Raw genomic sequence first — 21,993 nt, forward strand, 5'->3', positions numbered from 1 at the left:
GGTGTATTCAGGTAGATGCTCTTCTCAGATGTTTGCCTTTTATTTTCTAATTATTTCCCTAATTTTTTTTTATCCAAGTCTCCCCTCCTCTCAATCCTGCAAAACATGCTATTTCTCTCAGTATGCTAATGTAAAAAAAAAGCTATAAAAATTATGCATATTAACAATAAGAGAAAATATTTGTACAAAACAGATTACTATACACATCCATGCCCCTAGTGCACTCAAATAAACATGATACCCTTTTTCTAATATGTTGATGCCCCCTGGGCATCTTCCTTTCCCCATTAAACCTTCTAAAGTCTTCTAACAAAGTACATTTTCCAGTACCCATACAAGTGCAATTCGAAGTTACGACAATGGTAGACAGCATCACTTAAGGAGAACTACTACCGCTCTGATATTTCATAATAGGTTTAGAGCTTCTTCACATGTTGTAATGATCAAAAGTAGGGCTTCTGACCAAGTATTAAAAGGGTTATGGCCTTCTCAAGCTCTAATACAGATTTATTCATCCTTATTGGTATTATTCTCTGGGCTTATATGCTTAAATGACTTTTATGCCTTCCTAATAAGCGACTGGCTGCATTTCTGGTCCACCCATCTGCCTCTTCTAAAAACACCTTAGGTCAGGCTTACTGTGAGTAACTTATGAAAGTAGGTAGTGTGTGTACAGATCAGCAAGCACACAGGCTTTCATGCCTACCCCCTCTCCCCAGCCACATTCACCACACCGGAGATGATCCAATTAAGGCTGTCCATGCCAATCTGATGGCTAGAAACCTATGGCAGCAGAAGACAGACTGGCCACAATGTGCCGCAGGCTCTGTTTTGAATCGTTAAAGATTTGTGTTGAGTTTCACAATATAATTATCTAACCAGTATGTGTAATAGCTATTTTGACATTCTTCTCCCTAGCAGGTGTTATTCAGCAATATAGCTGCTATATAATGCATTATTTATTTGGTCATGGCCATTTAAAAGGGATCTTCCATCTGCACTGGCAACCCCTGCAACAGTCATTAGCATACAGTGAGCAGTTTTCTTACTTTCACTGAAGTTTAATGATTACTATAGTAGTTGTGATGAGTCAGACTTGTTCCCTCTCCCTGGAATAGGAGAAAATTTCAGTTGAAGCTGCTAACAAATTTGGCCACAGAACTTTAAAAGGGTGCATGCTATTAAACATGTAGGAATAGAGAATAGAAATATAATTGCCCATACTACAAATTTGCATGCACTTATGCACGTGTAAATCTTTAGCAGGTAGACCTGTGAGGTATGTGCACGCATAAGAAAATGCAGGTTGCACTTTATGTTTGGGACTCATATTTTTGTAATAATCTGTTTAATAAATTGGAAAAAAAAAAGATATGGCTAGCATTCATGGAAGCCAGTACTCTCTGCCAACCATTCCTTATGAAACATGAAAAAGTAATTAGAGTAGATACCCGTTGGATTCATTGGTAGCTAAATCTAATTTAATGTAGAATCTAAAAAACATGTTACACTAACATTATTCCTCAGCACTCAAAAAGTAGAATATTGTATTTAGCCAAAGGAATGCTGTTACATCACGGCAAAAGAGGTATTAGTGCAAGCGTTTACTGACTGCAGTGACACTTGCACTTCCAAAGCATCTTTCCCTTCAGAGTTTGAAGAGCTTTACAAATATCATTTAGTACAAAACTCTTCAAAGGAGATAAATATTATCTCCATTTTGTACATAAAGAAACAAAAAGGCAAGAAGTCGTCACTTTCCGAAAGATTACACAGCAAGACATTGCACACTTGAAGTAGAGTCCACAGGTTTCCTCTTAGCAAACTCTAAGTAGTAGATAATGTTTCCTGGATTTGCATTATGTAGGAGAATAGAAATACAGCCATTAAGTAAGAAGTAATTCTTCATTCCATCATATTATAAAGTAATATTGTGACAAATTTGATCATAAGTAGGAAAGTGAAAGAAGTGAAACACATGGAAGTGGCTTGTGTGCACTGAAAAAAACCGCTCACTTCATTTTCCCCTGTTTATTACCTACAATAAATAGAATAATAATGTTTGTGATCATTACAGGAGGATGTTTTGGTTGGGATGGATTTTATTTCCCTTGCAAGACCCTCAATAATTCATACACTTGCTTGGTATATATAGCAGCCACCAGTATTCACTGACATCACAGAGATTGGGAATACCTACTATCCATTCCTACCTATTTTCAAAATAGTTCCCTGTCCAATTGGTCTTCACAACCTTCTCCTGGTATTTGCTCACTTTGGAGCAAGTTTTCAGATGCATTCTGCCCCACAGACTTTCCCAGACTACAGAGGCAGTACATCTGCTTTTTTTTAATGGCCACCACACGCTCCTCAGCTTCTTCCTTAATAACAACACAGGAAAGCACAAGTAGACTTACTAAGTCCATGGTAGAAAACTGTTGCAAGATAGAATCAAGCCATAAACATTCAGACTGTGCACTATATGATTTTTTTGTACAGTTTCATTTAGAATGGATGAACACTCAGAGGTTTGATTTTCCAACTGCTATAAGCAGTAATGGTTGGGATTTTCTAACCTGGTGAACTGCTTCTTTTGAAGTCAAGAGAAAGAGGCAATAACTGAGGGCTTCAAATCACCCCACCCTAAAAGAGTGTGTAACCACATCTGAATCTTTCTGTGCTAGAAAAAAAATTCTAGAAAATTCACAAAACTTTTTTTGTTTGTTTTTTAAACATTTCTGAACTTCCTGACATTTGTTAGTATGGAGATGCATAGGACTTACCTTCTCATTATCGTCCGGTCTTCCTCCTGTCAGGGAATTAAAGAGCAGAGGCTTTCTATAGCCAAAATTTTTCCACCAGTTGGCAAAGAAGTGAATTCCTAACTGGTTTAACACATGCTAGGCCAGAATGCTTCCCATTTCACATGACATTTGTCTATGTTCCATCTCCCCAGATACAAAATGAGCTAAAGAAAATTCTTAATTGGAAATTATTAGGAATTTTTTTTTTTTTTTAGACTCCCATTCTCTTAATACCTACCCAGATTTTGTTATTCTCCTGTGTTAGCTCCAAGGTATGACATGACGTAGAGCTGTATTTTATTTGCAAAGTGAAACTCTGAAAGTAACCTGAACATGCCATGTCACAGAACTTTTACATAGATGTTACTGCTTTTTCAGTATATTAGTGTCACCATTCCCTAGCAAGAAACCTCAGCACACAAGATGAATTCTAATACAGCCACATGAACAACTACAGGGTCTGTGGTGCAGACGAGAGTATAGGCTGGCATTATAGCAACACTTTTTACACTCAAGAAGAAGCTGTTTCCAACACTAGATGAGGGGTAAAGGAAATTTCTTGCACTGAATGCAAAATTCAAAGTGCTTACAACTGCCCAGAAAACTCACCTTGCTTTATTAGTGAACTGTTAAATGTTATATTGGGTTTTAGTCTTGAAAGAGCTCTCATTTAACTTCTGCAACAAATGCAAGCCCAGGCTTGGACAAGCTATAAGGAAATTGTTATCTTTTTAAAGTCAGTATCACTAATTATTTCAGTGTTAAACAGATCAATAAACTGCATTTTGTAGCAACATCATCAAAATGCTGCGTGATTCATTTAGAATAAATTATTTACTTGTAATAGTAATTCAATAAGACTTCAGCGCAGACAACACACTTGCAACTTTATAATGAGCTAAACCATAAACGACCCTGATTCTGCCAATATTTTATAATTCTGCTATAACAAATGGGCAAACATATTTGAAGGTGAGGCTCCAAAAGACAGAACTGAAGAAAACAATGATACCTTTGTCTCAAAGAAAAAGAATAACTTAGTTTTAGTGTTTCCTTAATTGCATTCACTTGATTCTCTTATCTTCAAATATTGGAAGAAGCAGCACTGCATTAGAAGGCTGTCCCAGGGTTTGACAGAATAAAATGTGAAATGAATTTCAGAGGGATTTCAATGAGGAGGAGGAGGAGGAGGATTTGGCCTCAATTACCTTTTCCTAGTCTTACAATTCTCTTCTGATTATCAATCAGCCTGTATGTTCACTCTGTTCTCAAGACCAGTATTTAGCAAGCCAGGTCATCTGTGGAATACTTGGGATAATGTTCTTCTGCAAAGGTTACCTGTGGCAGCCTTAAACAGTTCAAAATTATATAAGCTGATTTATCAAGTTGACCATCCAGCTGAGACACACGTTGGGGCCTGTGCTGTTCTTCCAAGCAGTTCTGTCTCAACTCAGAGAACATACTAAGGGATTCTGGTCCACAGGCTTCTAAAAGCAATGGTTTGAGATCAATCGGACTGCTCAAAACAAGAGAAGATGGACACCACCCATACACTTGGTCCGGAAAGGTTTTCAAATGAACAGAAGAGTGAAGTTCTAAAACAATACTCAGCTGGAGTAAGAGTGAGGGTAGGCAAGGGCAAAAAATATTTCCTCAGTTTTACAATCACATTACTAATTTTATGAAGAGCAAGACAAATATAATGTTTGCAATAGGAGGGAAGTAGACCTACTTGGCCTAGAACTTTGTAAGAGACCTCATATGTTAAGCTGTTGTTCAAGAGTATCTCCCAGCTGTAAGGGGGCTGTGAGGACAAGACTTATTCTGAAGGACACGAAAGGACCAGAGCCTTTAGTCACTGGAGGTGGGCACTGACTGCTCTACCACTTCCTTCTACATCACAGAAGAGAACTCTCCCGCCCATGTTGTCCTAAGCAAGCCAACAGCCCTTGCGTACTGCTGAGGTTTACCGCACAAACTGCTGATGGGATGCAAATCATCACTACAATGGGACTGACTTACCATAGGTGGAAACAGTATATATAATATTACTATTTAGTTCTAAATACCTATTCCATCAGATTATATCACATAAGCAGATCTGTGGGTTTCTGTTTAATGAACAGGGAAAAGGAAAGATGGGACATACTATAGCGCAGGAGAAAGAAAAATCCTTGCGTCTCTCAGAAGATGCTCTGTTTTATTAGGCTGAAAAAGAGACGTTTTGTCACTTTTTCAGTCATCTGCCCCTCAGCTAAACAGTAATTCTCCGTACAGTCTTCTTTTCTTGACACTACTACCTTCTATCTAGGAATAAATATTTAATCACATAAATATACCCTGGACTCATAAACTGCTGATCATTTAGCCCTTGAAGTACAACGTCATCTCTTCTTTCCCAGTGAACGATATCTCAACACATTTTGAAAGGCCATTCTCCCACAACATCTAACTCCTGTCACAGGAGGAAACTGCTCAGCTCACATAGTTTAAACCAAATCAGGATTGAAGAGGTTTATTGATTTGTTAATGGCAAGTAATTAATTGGCAATCAGTGAACTATACACTCAGGATCAATACAAGTAATACAACAGATAAACCACAGTACTAGACACTTACAAAATGATAATAAACCTACAAATTTCTGAACAGCCTTCTCTAACTCATCTCAGAAAGTTCCAGTCGCACCCGCAGGTGCACATGCAGAATCAGGAGCGCACCCCCTCCCACGGACAGCGTGGGCGACAAGCACCCCCCTACTTTGACACCCCTCCTGCTGGAGATATGGGGCTTTGAGCTCTTTCTGCTGCTCCCTGCAAGCCAGCACTGGGCAAGCTGTTGCAAAAGCCCCGGGGCTCCCGTCCAGGGGCTGGGTCCCTGCGCGCTGCCCCCCTCCTCTGCCGCCGCGAGCCAAAAGCGGCTGCTTGCGGCGTCCGACGGGGTGCTCTGCCTGGCGTGGGCAGAGGCTGTGCTGCCGGCGGGGCGGCCGCTCTCAGTGGCAGGGTCACACCAGGTCTGGACAGCTGCTGTCTCTCTGTAACTCCCCCGTTACGGCTTATTCCATCTTCCTCCTCGCCAGGCTGCGTTTCGGACAGCCGCCCTCGCAGACAGCTTTGCCAGCCGAGCTCAGGCACGCCGTGCGCGCCCCCGGGCCTGCCCCAGGCAGAGGCGGCACCCAGGCCGCGGCGGGCTGTGCAAGCACCCCGCAGCTCCGCGGTGGGCTCTTCACGTTTTGGCACTCCAGAAGCAAAATTTCAGGGCTCATTTCTGGTTCCATATTTAGCTCCCGGGATTTTTTTTGTTTTTTTAACAAAAAAATGTGATGTTTTAGAATTCCAAATTCTTTCCTACTTTTAGTTTTACTACCGATTTCAATGCAATGTTTTAAAGATACTAATTAGCGCACCCTTCTAACTCACACATTCACTCCATGTGTATTTTAATTATCTTAAAAACTACAAATTCAGAAGTGATTAGTTTTTTCTGATTTCTTTCTACACTCTGTTATTTTTTTAAAAATCTTATTCCAAATTGTTTCAGCCCTCTTCAAAAGTTTGAGTTTATCTCATGCCCATTTCTGAGATTATTTACTAACATACCACCTACAAATAGAGACAGACAGACAGACACCTTGCTAGGATATAGCTCTCAGCTTCCCAAACTCACTAACTGCAGTTTATTGCTGGAGAAAAATAGGACGCAGCACAGAATAAGAGCAGCATAGTAGAAAAACAGCACTCAGCATGCAACACTAGCGGCATTATCTTCAAAAAATTCTGAAATAAAGATGTCTTGTAATATGATAAGTAACTGGTGAAAAACATGTAAGATTCTTCAAAACGCTAAACTCCAAAATATCAACAAAAGATTCTAAGACACATACATCGAGATACGTAAATAATAATGCCTTTAAGCTGGCCCAGAAAACAGGCACAACCTGCACTGCTCACTGAGGTCTCAGCATGTACTCAGTCAGCTTCATTACCGCCCATTTCCCTGGCCATGAACGAAATGCCCACGAGCAGTCCCTGAGCTGTCCCCGCAGCACTACCCCACGCTAATTGACTGAAGCAGCCTGGTACGATACGTTCCCCGCCAGCTGCATAAAGTAGAAAACCCAGGCATGATGTGACCTTCTCCTCTGAACTGAATAAATTCACTCTCAAAATTATATACAGTTTGCCTGTCACATTTCCTAGATAGATTGTGTTACACACTATAGCACAACCATGTATCATGGAGAAGTACTTATTTTTAAATTAAAAGAAATGAAATGCATCACTTTTTTACATTCATATGGAAAATCTTTTCTTCAACTACATGCTATCTCACTTAATCACCTACACCACTGCGTGATATTAAGCCCCTAGGCAAACATACGAGTTCCCCCTGGGGCTTGCTGCTAATGGGTATGTTATTAATGTCCCCTAAAATATAGATTTTTGGATTGTTAGGAAGGTCAGCATTCAAGATCATATCGACTCTCATTATTTCCTCTCAGATAGTCTAATGGATTGGAAGCCAACTGGTACAGCCACAGTTCCTGAATAATTCTCACATTTGCGTTCTTAACATCAAACAGGCCCATAATACTGTATGTGGGCATGGAAGAGCTATGTGTGTGTAACTATAGCGAAGAGTCAGACATGGGCATTTGGGTACCTATTCCCACATCAAACCATTTTTTTCTGGTCTACCGCTAACCTTCTTGTTACCCTGGTCAATGGAAAATTCAAACACCCATCAACTCTAACATTTCTCTGACCCTCCGGAGGCCTAAATTTTTGGGGGGTTATGTCTTCTTTTTATTTATTATTAAATTTTATTAACTGCATCTGGAAAGATATTTCATTAGTTGTATTTATGCCCAGAAAATGTATCTGTGCTTTAAATATATGCAAATGAAAAAATAAACAAATTTTATTAGTATATTTTTTAAGCTTTTACTTATCTGTGTTACTCAGCACAGAAAAGTTCATACTGTGAAGATGACAATCCATCTTTAGCCTAAGCCTGAATCCCCTGGAGCCACTATTTAGTTCAGAGCAATTGGTCTTGTGCTCTGAGTGATGTCAAGGAGAGTTGTGTAATTGTTTGCATTAATGCATTTGTTTTTCTAATTTCAGCATGTGGCAAATTGATGAAAATTACAGGCCCCATTACAGTCAAGATATCCGGAACTCGATTTGGAGCCTGGATGACAGATCCATTAGCATCAGAGAAAAATAACAGAGTACGTTAAAGCACTAAATACCTTTGTGTCCTGGAGTTTCACTTGCGTTTTTTTAATCTATAAAGAGAGATTTTTCCCTTAGGTCACAATTGCAAGCAAGTTTCTTGTACTTCCGTCATTTTCACTGTTTAATATCTTTAGAAAAAGCTAAAAGCATTTGTGCAAAAATATTCAAAGACAAAAGTTAGCTAAGCTTACTGTGCCATTTCCTTAAACTGTTTCATGGATGATGCATGCTTATCTGAAATCACTATGAAAATTTTTTCTTTCTTACATTATATTTTAATGACTATCTTTAAGAACCCAAGTAATTTAACACTAAAACGAATAATTTTACCCATGAACACAATCCATAACCCAGGGCAGTCAAAATTTGCAGGATTAAGCCCAATTTGAGCTGTGTTCAGATCATGTACTTGCTCAGATCAAAGTTTTGTTATCGTTTCGATCTGTGATAGGATTCCAAATTGGCCAGAGCTGTGTGCAGGTGTTCCGTGCACCAAAGGGCTTTTGAAGTCAAAACACTAGGTTTCATTTGTATAAGACACAAAAACTTCTTAAATAAAGAAAAAGACCAAAGCAACTAGGGTAGGCAACATAGAAATAGCATTACTAAAGGTTTGTGTGCAGCTCTCCCCTGCCCACTGAGTCCCTGCAGGTTCACTACCAGCCCCAGCCATCTCAGTTACGTTCTGGAGGGCAGCAAACCCTGCCCAGCCCCATCGGTCCCAAGGACGTCTCTTCTGCCACCGCAGAGGGCCGGTGGCTGCTCGAGACCCCTCGCCGTGGGCTCTCGCCTCTGCAGGGCCTGCTCCCCAGTACAGCCCCCTCCCGCACACCCTGCAGCCCTGCAACGCCCTCCCCAGGGACACTCCACATCCCCAAAACTCCCCGCGTGCATGCAAATTAAAACAAACCATATCCCACACAGCATCTCAGCAGCTAGAAACACGGGGAGCTGAACCGGCATCTAAACAAATATTTTGTCAATTTTTTTCAAATTGGCAGACAAATGAACTCCAAAAATTAATCTGTTCTTTTATTAGTCAGGATTTGATTTTCCTCTGAGATAAACTAAAAGGAGAAAAGGCAAAAGAAATGAAGGAAAAACAGGAGAAAATGGTAGTTGGCACACAGAAATGAAAAAAATCAACCGATTTTGTTTTCTTTTGTTTTAAGGGGGAAAAGTGTTCCTAAAACTCTGCTGGTTTCATCAGAGTTTCTTTCCTCAAATTTGGTTTCTCTCCTCAAAACATGGTTTCTTTCCTCAAAATTCACTGGTTTGCATTGACTAGAGGTTCAGCTGAAGAAAATTCAACCAAATCTATTCATAAGCATAAGACCAAGCTTGGCTCACACAACATTTTCTCTCTCTCTCTCTCTCTCAGATTATTAGTCTCTAGAAATATCTTTAAGCAAGCTCCATATAGCAGAGACCTAAACATTAAATAATCCAAAATTGAATTTATCTGAAATTGTAGATATTGTAGTTTTAATAGTCTCCTAGAAAGTTCATTTTTATAGGTAAGTTCTGATTTAGAAATTCAAGAGTTCCTCATGACTTTGTAACAGAAATGTGAACAATATTGTACTTTACTAGCCTTCTGCATGCCTAAAAGCCTTTCCTTTCTTTCTTGGTAATGTATCAGTCATGCAGTCTCATGACCATGTATCACAGATTGTGTTCCAGGTGTTCACTCCCAATCTTTGTTTTCTTTCCAGGTCTGGTACATGGATAGTTATACTAATAATAAAATTGTTCGTGAATATAAATCAATTGCAGACTTTGTCAGCGGGGCTGAATCAAGGACATACAACCTTCCATTCAAATGGGCAGGAACCAACCATGTTGTCTACAACGGCTCCCTCTATTTCAACAAGTATCAGAGCAACATCATCATCAAATACAGCTTTGACACTGGGCGGGTGCTTGCACAGCGTAGCCTTGAGTACGCTGGCTTTCACAATGTCTACCCCTATACCTGGGGTGGCTTTTCTGATATTGACCTGATGGCAGATGAAATTGGGCTATGGGCTGTGTATGCCACCAACCAGAATGCAGGCAACATTGTCATCAGCCAGCTAAACCCGGATACACTGGAAGTGCTGAAGAGCTGGAGTACAGGCTATCCAAAGAGAAGTGCTGGAGAATCCTTCATGATCTGTGGCACCTTATATGTTACTAACTCTCACTTAACAGGAGCCAAGGTCTACTACTCTTATTCCACAAAAACCTCCACTTACGAGTATACAGACATTCCGTTCCATAATCAGTATTTTCATATATCCATGCTTGACTACAATGCAAGAGATAGAGCTCTCTATGCCTGGAATAATGGACACCAAGTCCTGTTTAATGTCACTCTTTTCCACGTCATTAAGACTGAAGATGACACATAATTTTCTTCCCCTTTCCCTCTCCTCACCCCACTTCTGAACAGTGTCATTTGTGATAACTCTAAAGCATCCATCCCTCTGGGTTTCTTTTAATTTACTTTTTTTTCCATTAAGGAAAAACATTTTCTACCATGCAGTGCATTTCTAACATGGCTGAGCCTGTCAAACAGACCTGTTGGAAATAAAAGCATCTTAACTCATGATTCTACAAGGTCTATCGAGGCCTTGTCATGAAAAGCACTAGAGAGAGTTTAAGTGGCTAAAGACATAGTTTTAAAAAGATTATGATCTGCCTTATATTAGAGTCAGAGACTAATGGTGGCTTAAATGCATGAATGTCTTCTTTACCTCATCATTTTTTTTCATCTATATATTGCTCAACTTCAGGAAAATTTTTGGTTGCTGACACAAATTGCACACTCTATTTTTTATTTATTCCAAATGAAAGACTTAGAAATTTAATTTACTTAAACATGGAGTATGATTCATTTTGCTATCACCCAATTTCAGATGTGGTGCTGTACAGTATGTTTTTAAATCTCTTGCAAACATTTTATTGACAGTATGTATTTCTACCATTGTAACCACCATTGTGCAATTGTATCTCTTCACTTATGTGAAAGTAAACTAAGTACTATTTTTTATAAAATCTATTGAAGCTCAATTGAGTTCTGGCTATGGGTCAATTGAAAGAGGTAAATCTGAGAAAAGGCTGCTATTTCTGAGAAAGACAGATCAATAGTTTGTTAGGTGTGTGAGCCCTGTTCTCAGCTGTGGTTGGCAGACCCTTTCTCATTCACCCTTGGTACTTACTGGCAAGTCTGCAACCCTGAAGCCTCACGCCAATTCCAACTTTACAATTGTTCCCGCTGCCCAACTTCTATCCCATGCCCCTTCTTCTCTCTCTCTTACTCTCTTTCCTCCCATCATTTTCTTTCCCGTGTTTAAGCTCACTCCCTGCTGTGGGCTGCAGGAGAGAGACTCCTGAGTGTGGGCTGCCACCTGTGCCTCCAGCCTGGACATCCAGGCAGGTCCTCTATTTGCCTCTGTTCTGGGCAGCGAGGAATAGAGTTGTAAGGCAAACTGCTTTGCTAAATCTACCTATCGTCTCACCCTTAAAACAAAAACAGGGATTGACAAAGGGATTCTCTGGGATGGCAGTAACTAGACGGGAAAAAAAAAAAAAAAAAAAGAAAAAGAAAAAAGTTTGAGGCTGAAATGATCAGTGCAACACCTGATAGCCAACTTGGGAGAAAGCAGCCACAACACTGAGGCCAGCCTCTTGCAAAGAGGCTTAGGTTTTGCTAGAGATCATATCATCACTTCCAGCCAAAACTGATGACTTCGTAAACCAATATTTATGAAAGCTATGTGGCTTTTGTTAGAAATTTTGGGGGGGGGGGGGGAGGCGGGGAAGATGTGGACATATTATTGAGGAAAAAAGAATTAGGTGCTATTTATTTGTCTATTTTGGCATAAATGCTAACATTAAGAAATAGTAAAGATTTTGTATTCAGCTGGGCTGGCATACACTGGAAAAGCCAGGTATTTAATGCACTGTGTTAAAGCTTTGTTCCTCTCAAATTCTTCATTTCTCCTCTTTTAAACCCTTTGAAATTGAGCGCATAGAAAAACAAAAACATTTACAAATATGTTCCCATTTAAGAACATGAAAAAAATTTAAACACACTGACATTTTGGCAAATCTATCTGAAGCCATTTCATTTATTCTTCCAACAAACCAGCCGATACCAAGTCTCAGGAATGTTTTCATTATTAAAAATACATCTGTCTACATAGATTTACTTTACAATTTAAGCCCATGAGGAGCTGCACAACAAATTGTCTTATTTTTCATACCAGTTGCAAAACAAAAAACTATTTATAGGTTTCAAGAACTGAGAAGGGGGAAAAAAACTACAACAGGACCAGAGACCTACCTCCATTTTCCTTCTTGTCTAGCTCAAACAATAGCTGCTATTCCTTAAAATCAGTTACACAGGATTTGGAGACACTAACTCCAGGTAAATACACCAGTTAAACCACGACAGCTTGCACATTTCCCTGTCTGCAACTACTGATTTAAAAGGTATTTTATGTGATATAGAAATGATTTATGAAAATGAAGTGTGCTCAGATTTTTATCAAATGCCCTTAAACAAACCCTGACTTTTCCTCCATACTGACTAACTTGAACCAAGTGTCTTTTTCCCCACAAATACCACATTCTTAAAAACACTAATCTTAAAGTTATCATAGTGAGAAATTAAGCTTTTCTCATTTATTATCAGAAACTAATACTCATGTCATGGGGATTAATTCGTCTGAAAAAAATGGTTACTACCATGTTTTTTGTAAGAATTTCAGAATTTTTACAGTGTAATTAGTACAAATACATTAATTAGTACAGGCAGGTAACAGTTCTTATAGTAAGATTAATCTCACCTGTTTTTAACACCATTAAATTAGCCATTTAGAAGCTAACATGTCTACACTGAGACAATCATCTAGACTCCTTCTATTAGTCAAGGGAGAGACACAGAGATATGACACTAAAGAGTGCTACAGACATGGGTAAGAAGGATAGGCACCTTTGAAGGGTGATTCGTCTTACTGACGAAGCTACAGCACTAAAGCATAAAAGTCACACACAGATAAATCCTGCCCTGCTAAACAAGTAACAGGGGCTTGGATTCCAATACCTTTAAATGTGAAATAATAGCCTATGCAGCATCAGTACAACCAAATCTGATCAGTGAGACATTATCAAGTAAATAACACTGCTTCTTGCTGATGAGTATTCATTTTTCTGTGAATCTGTGTTGATCACCTGAATGTCTTTTCCAAAGTCATATTAAAAGGCTGCAAACACTGTCGCTCAATACATGCACATTTAAGTGTTACAAACTTTGTCTTCATAACTAAGCAGAATATCTTCATAATATGGCATAAACCTACATGTCAGCAAGTAAAAATTTATTTTTATAGACAAAGGGTAGGCAGTTTGTTACGAGAAGGTAATGACACTGTAGGAAAAATAATCACTCTTTAAATATGGGAAAAGTAATAGTAGAGCCTGTTTTAATATCTTAGTGATGAATTACAGACTCCTGCTCCAAGAGTGAGAACAAGGGTGAGAATGTAAAAGCATCGTATCATTCCTGCACCCAAAAAAGGAATTCTTAAATTCCACATAGCTGGCAGAAAGGCAGGCACAAGGACCACAAATCCAGCACAGAAACACAAGTCTGTCAACCCACTGGGTACGTCTCTCCTGAGAGAGCCAGAGGAATGGGAACGATGCACAGTGCAAAGCCCGCAGCTTTCTCCCCGGAATAGGCTGGCCCTCGCCACGACAAAATGTGTAGAACAAGCCTCCACTTCCTGGACAGTAAGCATCCTTTATAGTCCCTTCCAGCAATTTTTCCAGTGGGTAACTATCCAGTCTGTTATTATGCACACAGGCTGTTCAGCCAGTCCTATCTGCCGCAGTGTGTTAAGCAGACCACTGGCAGAGTGACTCTGTAGTCTACTTGGCACTGTAGTCACTACTAGCAGGGGATGGTAATCAATTTGAAAAAAAAAATTTAAGTATTGAGTGAGACAGGATGATGCAATGCTTTAATCATGGACTGCTCAGATCTGAGAATATGCATTTCCAGACAAACCCAGCACTAACTGTCACTCAGCTCAGTAGGCTGGATCTACAGCAAAGGAAGACATGATCTATGTGTCAAACCACAGCCTGTTACCTAGTAATTTGTCATGATATCTAATTGCTTAGAAAAGACCGGGGCAGAGATGAACAAACCATGCACAGCAAATTATTCATCGGTTAAATTTTATCCTTTTCCAGTTCAAGAATCACCAGGGAATGGTTATGATTTGTACTGATTTCTATGCTAGTCAAAATCTTTAAGGAAATCACTTGGATGGACATTTTTCCCTATAAATCACTTGCACATTTTTTGCTGCAAATCTTACTCTAAGACCGTGGAATCTGGGAAGCAAGGTTGGGTATTCGGTCTCTATAACGAAGTGCTGATGAGCGCTGCCCCTGTAGCACTTTGGCACTGAGCTGCGTGTCCGACTGCTGTGCTGACGAGCTTTCCACTGCCCTAATTCTGAAGAGACTGACTCCAGCTCCACGACACCCTGCAACAACTGTGCTCCACCAGAAACTCCAAGTCATCGAAAGGATTCGAGCATGCAAAGACTAACTGCCATAGATCACGGAGCCAAGTCTTGAAACTTGCTTCCCCACCCAAGAATAAACAGAGACCATCTCAAAAGTAAAGGTAAACTAACCACAGAGTCAGTGAAGTTATTTCTCCTACAGAGAACAGAAAACAGACAACAGACCATTTAGATTAGAGAGATATCATTATTACTGGGGTTTACATTTAGTTACTGTACAACTGAGAAGACAAAGAGTCATCCAGCACCAAATTCTGGAAACTATACAAAAACAAAAGTTTTGTTCAGTATGGGTTTTGCTGGACTTTCAAAGGCAGACATGCCACTTCAATTTGACAGATACTACTACAGATTCGCAAATCTTAAGATGTTCAGGAGTTTTGTCCAAATTGCAAACAGATCATCAGGCTTTGGTTAGTTTAGTATTATGATTAATCTCCACTCTGATAATCTGTGAACTCCTGTAGTCTTTCGGTGGCTGTCAGTCACTGTGTTTAGTAAGCATTTCAAGATAACTTCTAACCTTTCCACAGTTTTTTCTTCTTCCTCAGACATGTCTCACATAACTAGCGGACGGTGTGTCAAACAAACTGCAAGGGTGATAAACACGAGGGACACATCCTCTCTGCAGCTACCATGTGCTTAGCTCTCATTGAAGTCATTTATTCATAAACGTAGAGAGTGGCCCCAGATATTAAATCTGTGTATTTCCTCTGAAAACACTGCATGGAGGAAATCCTCACTCTTAAAAGACAAATCATGTTTAGTGATTTTATATCAATGGGAGCTACAGAAGCTCATCATAAAAGTGTTCAGCCTCTTAAAGACTAAGGAAGATGTTTGTTTGTATCTCTGAAATAGAGGGAGGGAGGAAAATTCACATTTTCTTTAGAATCAGAAATTTTTGTTAGACTTGCATGCAGCTTGTCAGCTAAGCATCAGCAGCAGAGCCTGTGGAGCTTTGCCTGTATCTATTGCTCAAGACCACTCAACTAAAACAATTACATTGCAGAAACATTTCAGCAGTCCAAGTGAAACTTGGACTTGGTCAGGATTATTTGCTTTAAAAATGGTAGAGTTTGAAGCACAGCCCACTATAAATGCAGATAATATTCAGATTAGCTGCATTCTGCCCCCACATTTGAGTTCACGGTATAGAAACCCTGGTTTCCTGAAAACTGTTTGACTGAAATACCATAGCAGCACACAAAAGTATACAAAGATACATGAAAGACTGATACTTAAAAGATCAGATTCTGCTTCTCAACACACAATCCATTTTACTGAGCTTTTCACATAGAAGGTTGAATTCATATTTACACAGTACCCATTTCTCACCTACCCTGTGAACAGTAAGAATCCACTCGGTCAGAAACACTCACTTTACTTCAACTTGCAGAGATAAAACACAGTGCTCACATTGCTTTATGTTGCGGACTCTGGACCCTAAACAGATATTCCCAATCTTTGGCCCCCTGCAGAGAGTGCAGATGACATCTCCCCAGAGAAGCTTGCAGTAACTCTCCTCATCAAAGCTTGCACTAACTCTCAACAGCAGTTACATCTTTATGAAGCTAATGAAATGTTTCTCACTAACAGTTCTCTCATTTTTGTTTAGTATTTACAACAGCTAACCCAGTATCACAAAGGTAAGACAAAGACTCTTCTCATGCTGGTGATCAGAATGTGCAAGACTACTTTGGAATACACACGCTTATAGCCCAAGCTTTCCATTGAAGGAGACTGCATGAGCTCATGTGAGCCTCCACATTGTTGCAACTGCCTGTTTATTGGCAAGTCAAGTATCTTCAAGCACTGTTACACCCAAAAAAGCTCTACTGCCAAAACAGTTACCAATAGTTAAATATGCTTCACATCATTCAGGATTATTTTTGTTCTTCATCTGAAAGAACTCATACTACCAAAACTGTACTTACAGTGGCATATCTATACAATTTTAACTATACTGACTTCTAGCTCCTAATAATCCAGCAAAAAAAAACCACTGCCTGCATGATAAGACAAATATTGCTAATTGTACAAAAAATGCTTTCTTTCAGACAATAGAACTGTGACTCTTTTATTCCCCAAAGATCATTTACTTCTTTTCCATTTAAATATTCAGATTACCTCTTCTGAGTGCTCATACTGATCCTTCAGTTTGGTTCCTGAGATGTCCACTAGGCAACACAGTATATTTCTAGATAAAAAAGGAAAGAGAAAGTGTAAGTCACTGTACTTATAAGGACAGGAAAGGAGAACACTGGCTGAAATTATGGTAAACAGCATGTAGTACCTTTTATTCAAGCATCTATTAAAAAACTTAAAATTGCTCGACGATACATTAGGACTCATGAGACTTTTGTTAGGAAGATCTTATTTCAAACTCACTTTACTTTAGTGAAGATGGGAATGGTTAAAATGAGCAGAAGGTCACTCACTAGTACAGTCAGGAAAGAACCAGCAATCCTGATATCCTGGTCTCAGTTTTAATTACTAGACCATAACCTAAAAGGAGCACCTGCTTGCTGTGGCATTCTCCTCTGTACATCTATTTTGCTTCTCTACAGATAAAGCTTTCAGGAAGAAGGTGGCAACTGAATTGCCTAATGTAATTCAGTTCATTTTCCAAGAATATTCCTATTTCCTTATTTTTATCTAATTCTACAGATGTTTGGGGGAGGCACGTAGTTGTGTTCTGGAGTTACACAATTGTCCATTCCCCTCACTTCAGTATCTAAGGGCCCCCACGCTCTTAGCACTGTACAATACCACCAACACATGACTGTATTTGCATTTTTGTTAATTCCCTCCTAAGCAGTTATTAGGGAACCCTCTCCTATTGATGCTTAACCTTCAGATGGAAGAAATTAAGCAAAGCAACCTGTAAGTATTACAAGCTTTCTACCTTGAGCAGGGATGTCAAGAGATGGCAAGAGATGAGTTTATAGGCTTGATCACTGCAAAGTATGTGAATTTGTTTATGCAGGAGAAAGAGTGTATCTCCTTGTTATTAGTATTAAAAGAGCTCAGTCCACAAGAGCATAATTCTACTGCGTTGCAGGTAAGACATAAAGCAGATCTTGGTTTTCAACGTAGGTGGGCACTGAAGATTCCATACTGCTTTGTTTTCACCAGGAAGAGAAAAATTAGTCCCCAAGTCCCATTCAAACTCCAACTCATTTTGGGTGTTCACTTCATTTCTTGAAGAGGATAAATAGATGTAATGCACTGCACAAACCGCTGCTCTAATCTTCCCCAGTAGCAGAGGAAGTACTTGCTGTATGTTTACTCTATACTAGGTTTGATTCCAAGTACTTCTTCTTTTTTATAACATGCCTGGTTTAGAGTCCTTTAGGATGAAAACTTTACTGTTAATGCGAGACACTGAAGCATCAAAGAAGCCCTAATTTCAGACTTCTGTAAGGAATAGTGCACAGCATTCTCTACTCCCTTCTGCTCCTGTGGAGGGAACAGCTCAGTTTAGCTTTCCAGAATGTGCTATTACCCCACCTAGAGCATGAAGAGGTGGAGAAGGGAAAAAGAGACCAGGATCCAGAAAGGGTCACTGGGCAACTGTCTGCGGCTGGGAGGAACGGAGCACTTACATGCTGCTCTCTTCTGCAGGTGCATAGGCCTGAGTCCAGCCCTGGTCTGCTGAAACAGGAGGCACCGTCAAGCTGTAGCCATTCATTTCCACTCTAAAAATCCAAGGTGATGGGATCTGAGTGTATACAGACAAGAACTCCTCTGCATCAAAGAGCTGATGGCCTTGATTCTAACTGCTCCTGAATTTCTGTGAGAATGAGGAAAAGGGATTTTTATGTAAACAGAAATCAACTGCCATACACACTGTGTATACATTAAGTTAGTTGGAAAGATGAGGGTATGGAAAACAATTGGAGAGGAAAATGCCTATATGCAAAGTTAAACCAATCTGAAATAAATATACCATATTGTATTACTGAGTTGTGATATTCCTTCCACTTTGTTAAACTTCGAGAAGTCACACTTTTCATTTCCCTTGCATGAATCATCCATATGTGCAAAGCATTCCAGACTACTACTCTTTGGCGTTTTCTTTCTTCTGTTTGTTTGTTTTATTCTAATCTTCTTGATCTTCACTTAACCTGTTTAAAGCCAGCTCATCTTGCAGAGTGAATTTTAATGCAGGGTTGTTTAGGCAGAACTAAAACTGCACAGATTTATAGCAGAGCAAGCTTCATCTGGAGAAGGCCTAAATTTATTTTCCCAGTTATGTAAAATTTAGCTCTAGTGTGTCCATAAAACTGCCTGCAAGCAGTACTGATTATATATCATGGGCTGGTCTACAGAAATGATTTAAAACAGATTCAGGATAGCTTTCTTCCCTTTTATTTATTTATTTTTAAAGAAATATTTTGTTTCATATCACCAATGGTGAGAAATTAGATTAGAATCATCTTTCACCAGAGCAGGTTAAACATTCATTTCTCCTTTCTGGATCCCTTCCTCAAGGTGTTCAGGAACATTTCTATCTCCAGGAAATCAGGCAACACAGTAATTGAGTATGCATCTTGTCAAAGGTGCTTATGCCTTTTGAGTTAAGCTCCAACTCTGTCACACCGTGCAGACAAGCCATTTATTCAGGCTTCCCTCATCTGGGTAAACCGGTCTTACTGTCACCTTGAAGGACATTAGAGATTAATGGTCACTCAGAACCATCACTGTCAGTGCAGCACTTCAAGAGACAAGTAGTTTTTTGGAGGAAAAAAAAAAAGAGAACTGCTTTAACTCATTCTACAGTTCTTTAACAGTAACTCACTTGGGAGAAAGAACACACACCACCTGACTTTACTACAACAGCCACCACCTCAGGACTGCAAGGCAATTTACAGATGCTAATTAATGAAGTTCCATAATCCATCAAGAAAGAAATCAAACTTTCACGATCCTCATTCTTCAGACTGAGCAACTGCAGAAAGAACAGTTCAGCTTAAGCCATACAGGGTTTCTTCGGCTCACCAATCTCATGTCAGTGTATTATCTGTTAGCAATCCTGCAGAACCAGTTATCTGTGCCCAGGTTCAGTTCTTGCATTCTTACACTGATTTTTTATGACTTTTTCTATTTTGTTTCCAGCCTAGTAAAGTAGCATTCTCATATTGGCAAGGTATTATTTTTCATGCAACAGTTTCGGTCTCAATGGCCTATATTGCAGATGTAGCTGGTTAATTTATAATGGCACATGCTTGTCATGGACAACTGCCTCTAAATGATTTATGAAGAAAAATAGCAGTGCTATTCAGAGTTCTTTTGTTTCCCTTCACAGAGAAGGGATCCAAAGGGTGCTGTACATGACTACTTTTATGCTGCCATATTTTGCACACCTGCAAAGGTCTATCTTGCCTCCAGACTGAATTACAGCAGCTCCAACGCTGCTGGACTTTACTAGCTTCCCTTGGTGCTGGAAAGCAAAGATAAGCCTCAGTGCAGGGCATCTGACCCAATCTGAGACCCTCCCATTGCAGGGCAGTAAAAGGGAAGGGTTTTAACCTACCACACAGCCCTTAGAGAGCTTAGCACTGACCCACAGTGCAGCACATATGTTTGGTGAAAGAACAGTGGGTTGGCTAAAAAAACACATTTGCCACCCAAGGAGTGGTTCAAAGAGGATTTAATGTGGGTGAGAATCAGACCTAGAACCTATGCCCCAATTGGAAACCCCAAAATGAAGGCTTTTCTTTCTTAAATTACACAAAATGGCTTAGTAGTCAGGATTCAACCAGCTTGTATTAGATTGTTTGATACAAATGAGATAATTGAGGCTTTTAAATTATAATGATTCTAACTGAATCAGATTAAGAGTAACAAAAACAGGCCAGTTAACAAAAATGTATGAGTAAGCAACGTGTAAGTATCAAGTTATGTCCAGCCTTCTCTTGGCCTCCGAACAGCTCCAAGGGCTGTAATCACCACTGATAAACTTTTTGGACTTCAACTCACAATACCTCAGAACCTGAGGAGACGATATTTTTATGCACAGCCCTTAAGATTTTGGAAAGCTTCACTTGCTCTATTACACATCTTTGCCAACACTGCAAAAGGCAAGTAAAAGAAAGGTGAGAAGAAGAGAATTTAATTCTTATGGACCCCCAACAGAAATGCAAACCCACTGAGAAGTCAGGACATTAAATGTTGAACATTTACAGAAAAGACCTGAAGCCCTGAGAATTTTCCCAGACACAGAAGTATCCTGTAACACTGTTGCCTCTACGTTTCTATCTCTTCTCCCTGTTGAATGCCTCATCAACCAGGGGCAACTACAGTTAACCAGGCACAAAAGAGCTTTTTAATATTTACTTACAAACAGCAGTTTCAAGTGCCTCAGTTCACATGCCACAACCAGAAAATGTGCTCTCCAATAAATCTCTTTTAAACCTTCTTGAATTCCCTGACCTTATGGCTTCCTGCAGCACACGCTGGAATCACCTGATGTTGTACCTCTGCAGGCTGCAGCCTGTGCAAGTCCTTTCACTCAGGAGACCAGCTCAAACTACGAACAGTTTCAATGATTCAGACACAGTTCAGTTTGCCTCTTTAGAAAAAAATATTATGCATTGTTTATTCATTCGCTAAAGTACAAAACACACTAAGTGAATTTAAGTTCTTGTATGTATTTCCCTTTTACCTTGCCCTTAGTCTTTCCTGCAAGCTCCACTGCACTGATTCTTCTCCAGATTGTCATCTCTCGCTCACCCTTCAGGGGCACTATCTTTTAACTCAGGTTTTCCAGAATCCTAGATTGAAAAATAATGTGTTTTTTGCTTAGTTAGATCCAGTTTTCCTTTTTTCCTTCAGAACATAAACCCTTGGCTTTGCTTCGCCTTTCCAGTCTGGTTCCTTGTTCTAACTCTGGGAGTTCTCACAGGATAAAATCACAGCAAAAACCCAGGAAGTACACTGCATCTATATTTGAAAACTCCACATGCATACAAGTTTCTCATTCTCCACAATAAATTTAAGAGAATTTTTTTTGGTGGTCAAATACTAATGATATGCAACTTTCATAAATCCTTTAGAATGGAACAAATGAAAGAGATATTTCTTACCTGAATACAACAAACTTGACAGATTTGCAAGTGGAGTCCTGTAGGAAGAGGTAATATTTTTCATTAGATTAACAATAGAAGGTACACAAGTCCTTCTTCATGTGTGAAATAGAACAGCAATTTTCAGCATTAAGTACAAATTGAGAACAATCGGCCTGAGCTTAAACTGGTAATATCTGAGAGCTGATACAAGTGGAGGGCAGCAATGGCATTAGGGAAGGGACAATACCAAAACTTAGAGGAAGTAGTGGTGGAAGATGGAGCTCACTAA

At 39.6% G+C, this 21,993-nt stretch overlaps 1 protein-coding gene and 1 long non-coding RNA gene across 2 annotated transcripts in view; one reads left to right on the plus strand and one right to left on the minus strand.

Moving 5' to 3' along the window:
* The window catches only part of OLFM3 (olfactomedin 3), a 73,702-nt gene extending 62,604 nt beyond the window's left edge, over nucleotides 1–11,098 (plus strand). The window contains exons 5-6 of the mRNA XM_026094262.2: nucleotides 7,931–8,037; nucleotides 9,760–11,098. Coding sequence (XP_025950047.1) covers nucleotides 7,931–8,037; nucleotides 9,760–10,437 — 785 coding nt within the window. The 3' untranslated portion in view covers nucleotides 10,438–11,098. The remainder of the gene's footprint in view (nucleotides 1–7,930; nucleotides 8,038–9,759) is intronic.
* LOC135329032 (uncharacterized) overlaps nucleotides 1–21,760 on the minus strand; it is a 40,198-nt gene extending 18,438 nt beyond the window's left edge. Inside the window, exons 1-4 of the long non-coding RNA XR_010390182.1 lie at nucleotides 21,723–21,760; nucleotides 21,302–21,410; nucleotides 18,240–18,427; nucleotides 16,762–16,831 (exon numbers count right to left, since the gene is read on the minus strand). This is a non-coding gene — a long non-coding RNA (uncharacterized LOC135329032). The remainder of the gene's footprint in view (nucleotides 1–16,761; nucleotides 16,832–18,239; nucleotides 18,428–21,301; nucleotides 21,411–21,722) is intronic.
* Nucleotides 21,761–21,993: the final 233 nt, after the last annotated feature.

This window comes from Dromaius novaehollandiae, chromosome 8, assembly GCF_036370855.1.
Source record: "Dromaius novaehollandiae isolate bDroNov1 chromosome 8, bDroNov1.hap1, whole genome shotgun sequence".
Taxonomy (NCBI): domain Eukaryota; kingdom Metazoa; phylum Chordata; class Aves; order Casuariiformes; family Dromaiidae; genus Dromaius; species Dromaius novaehollandiae.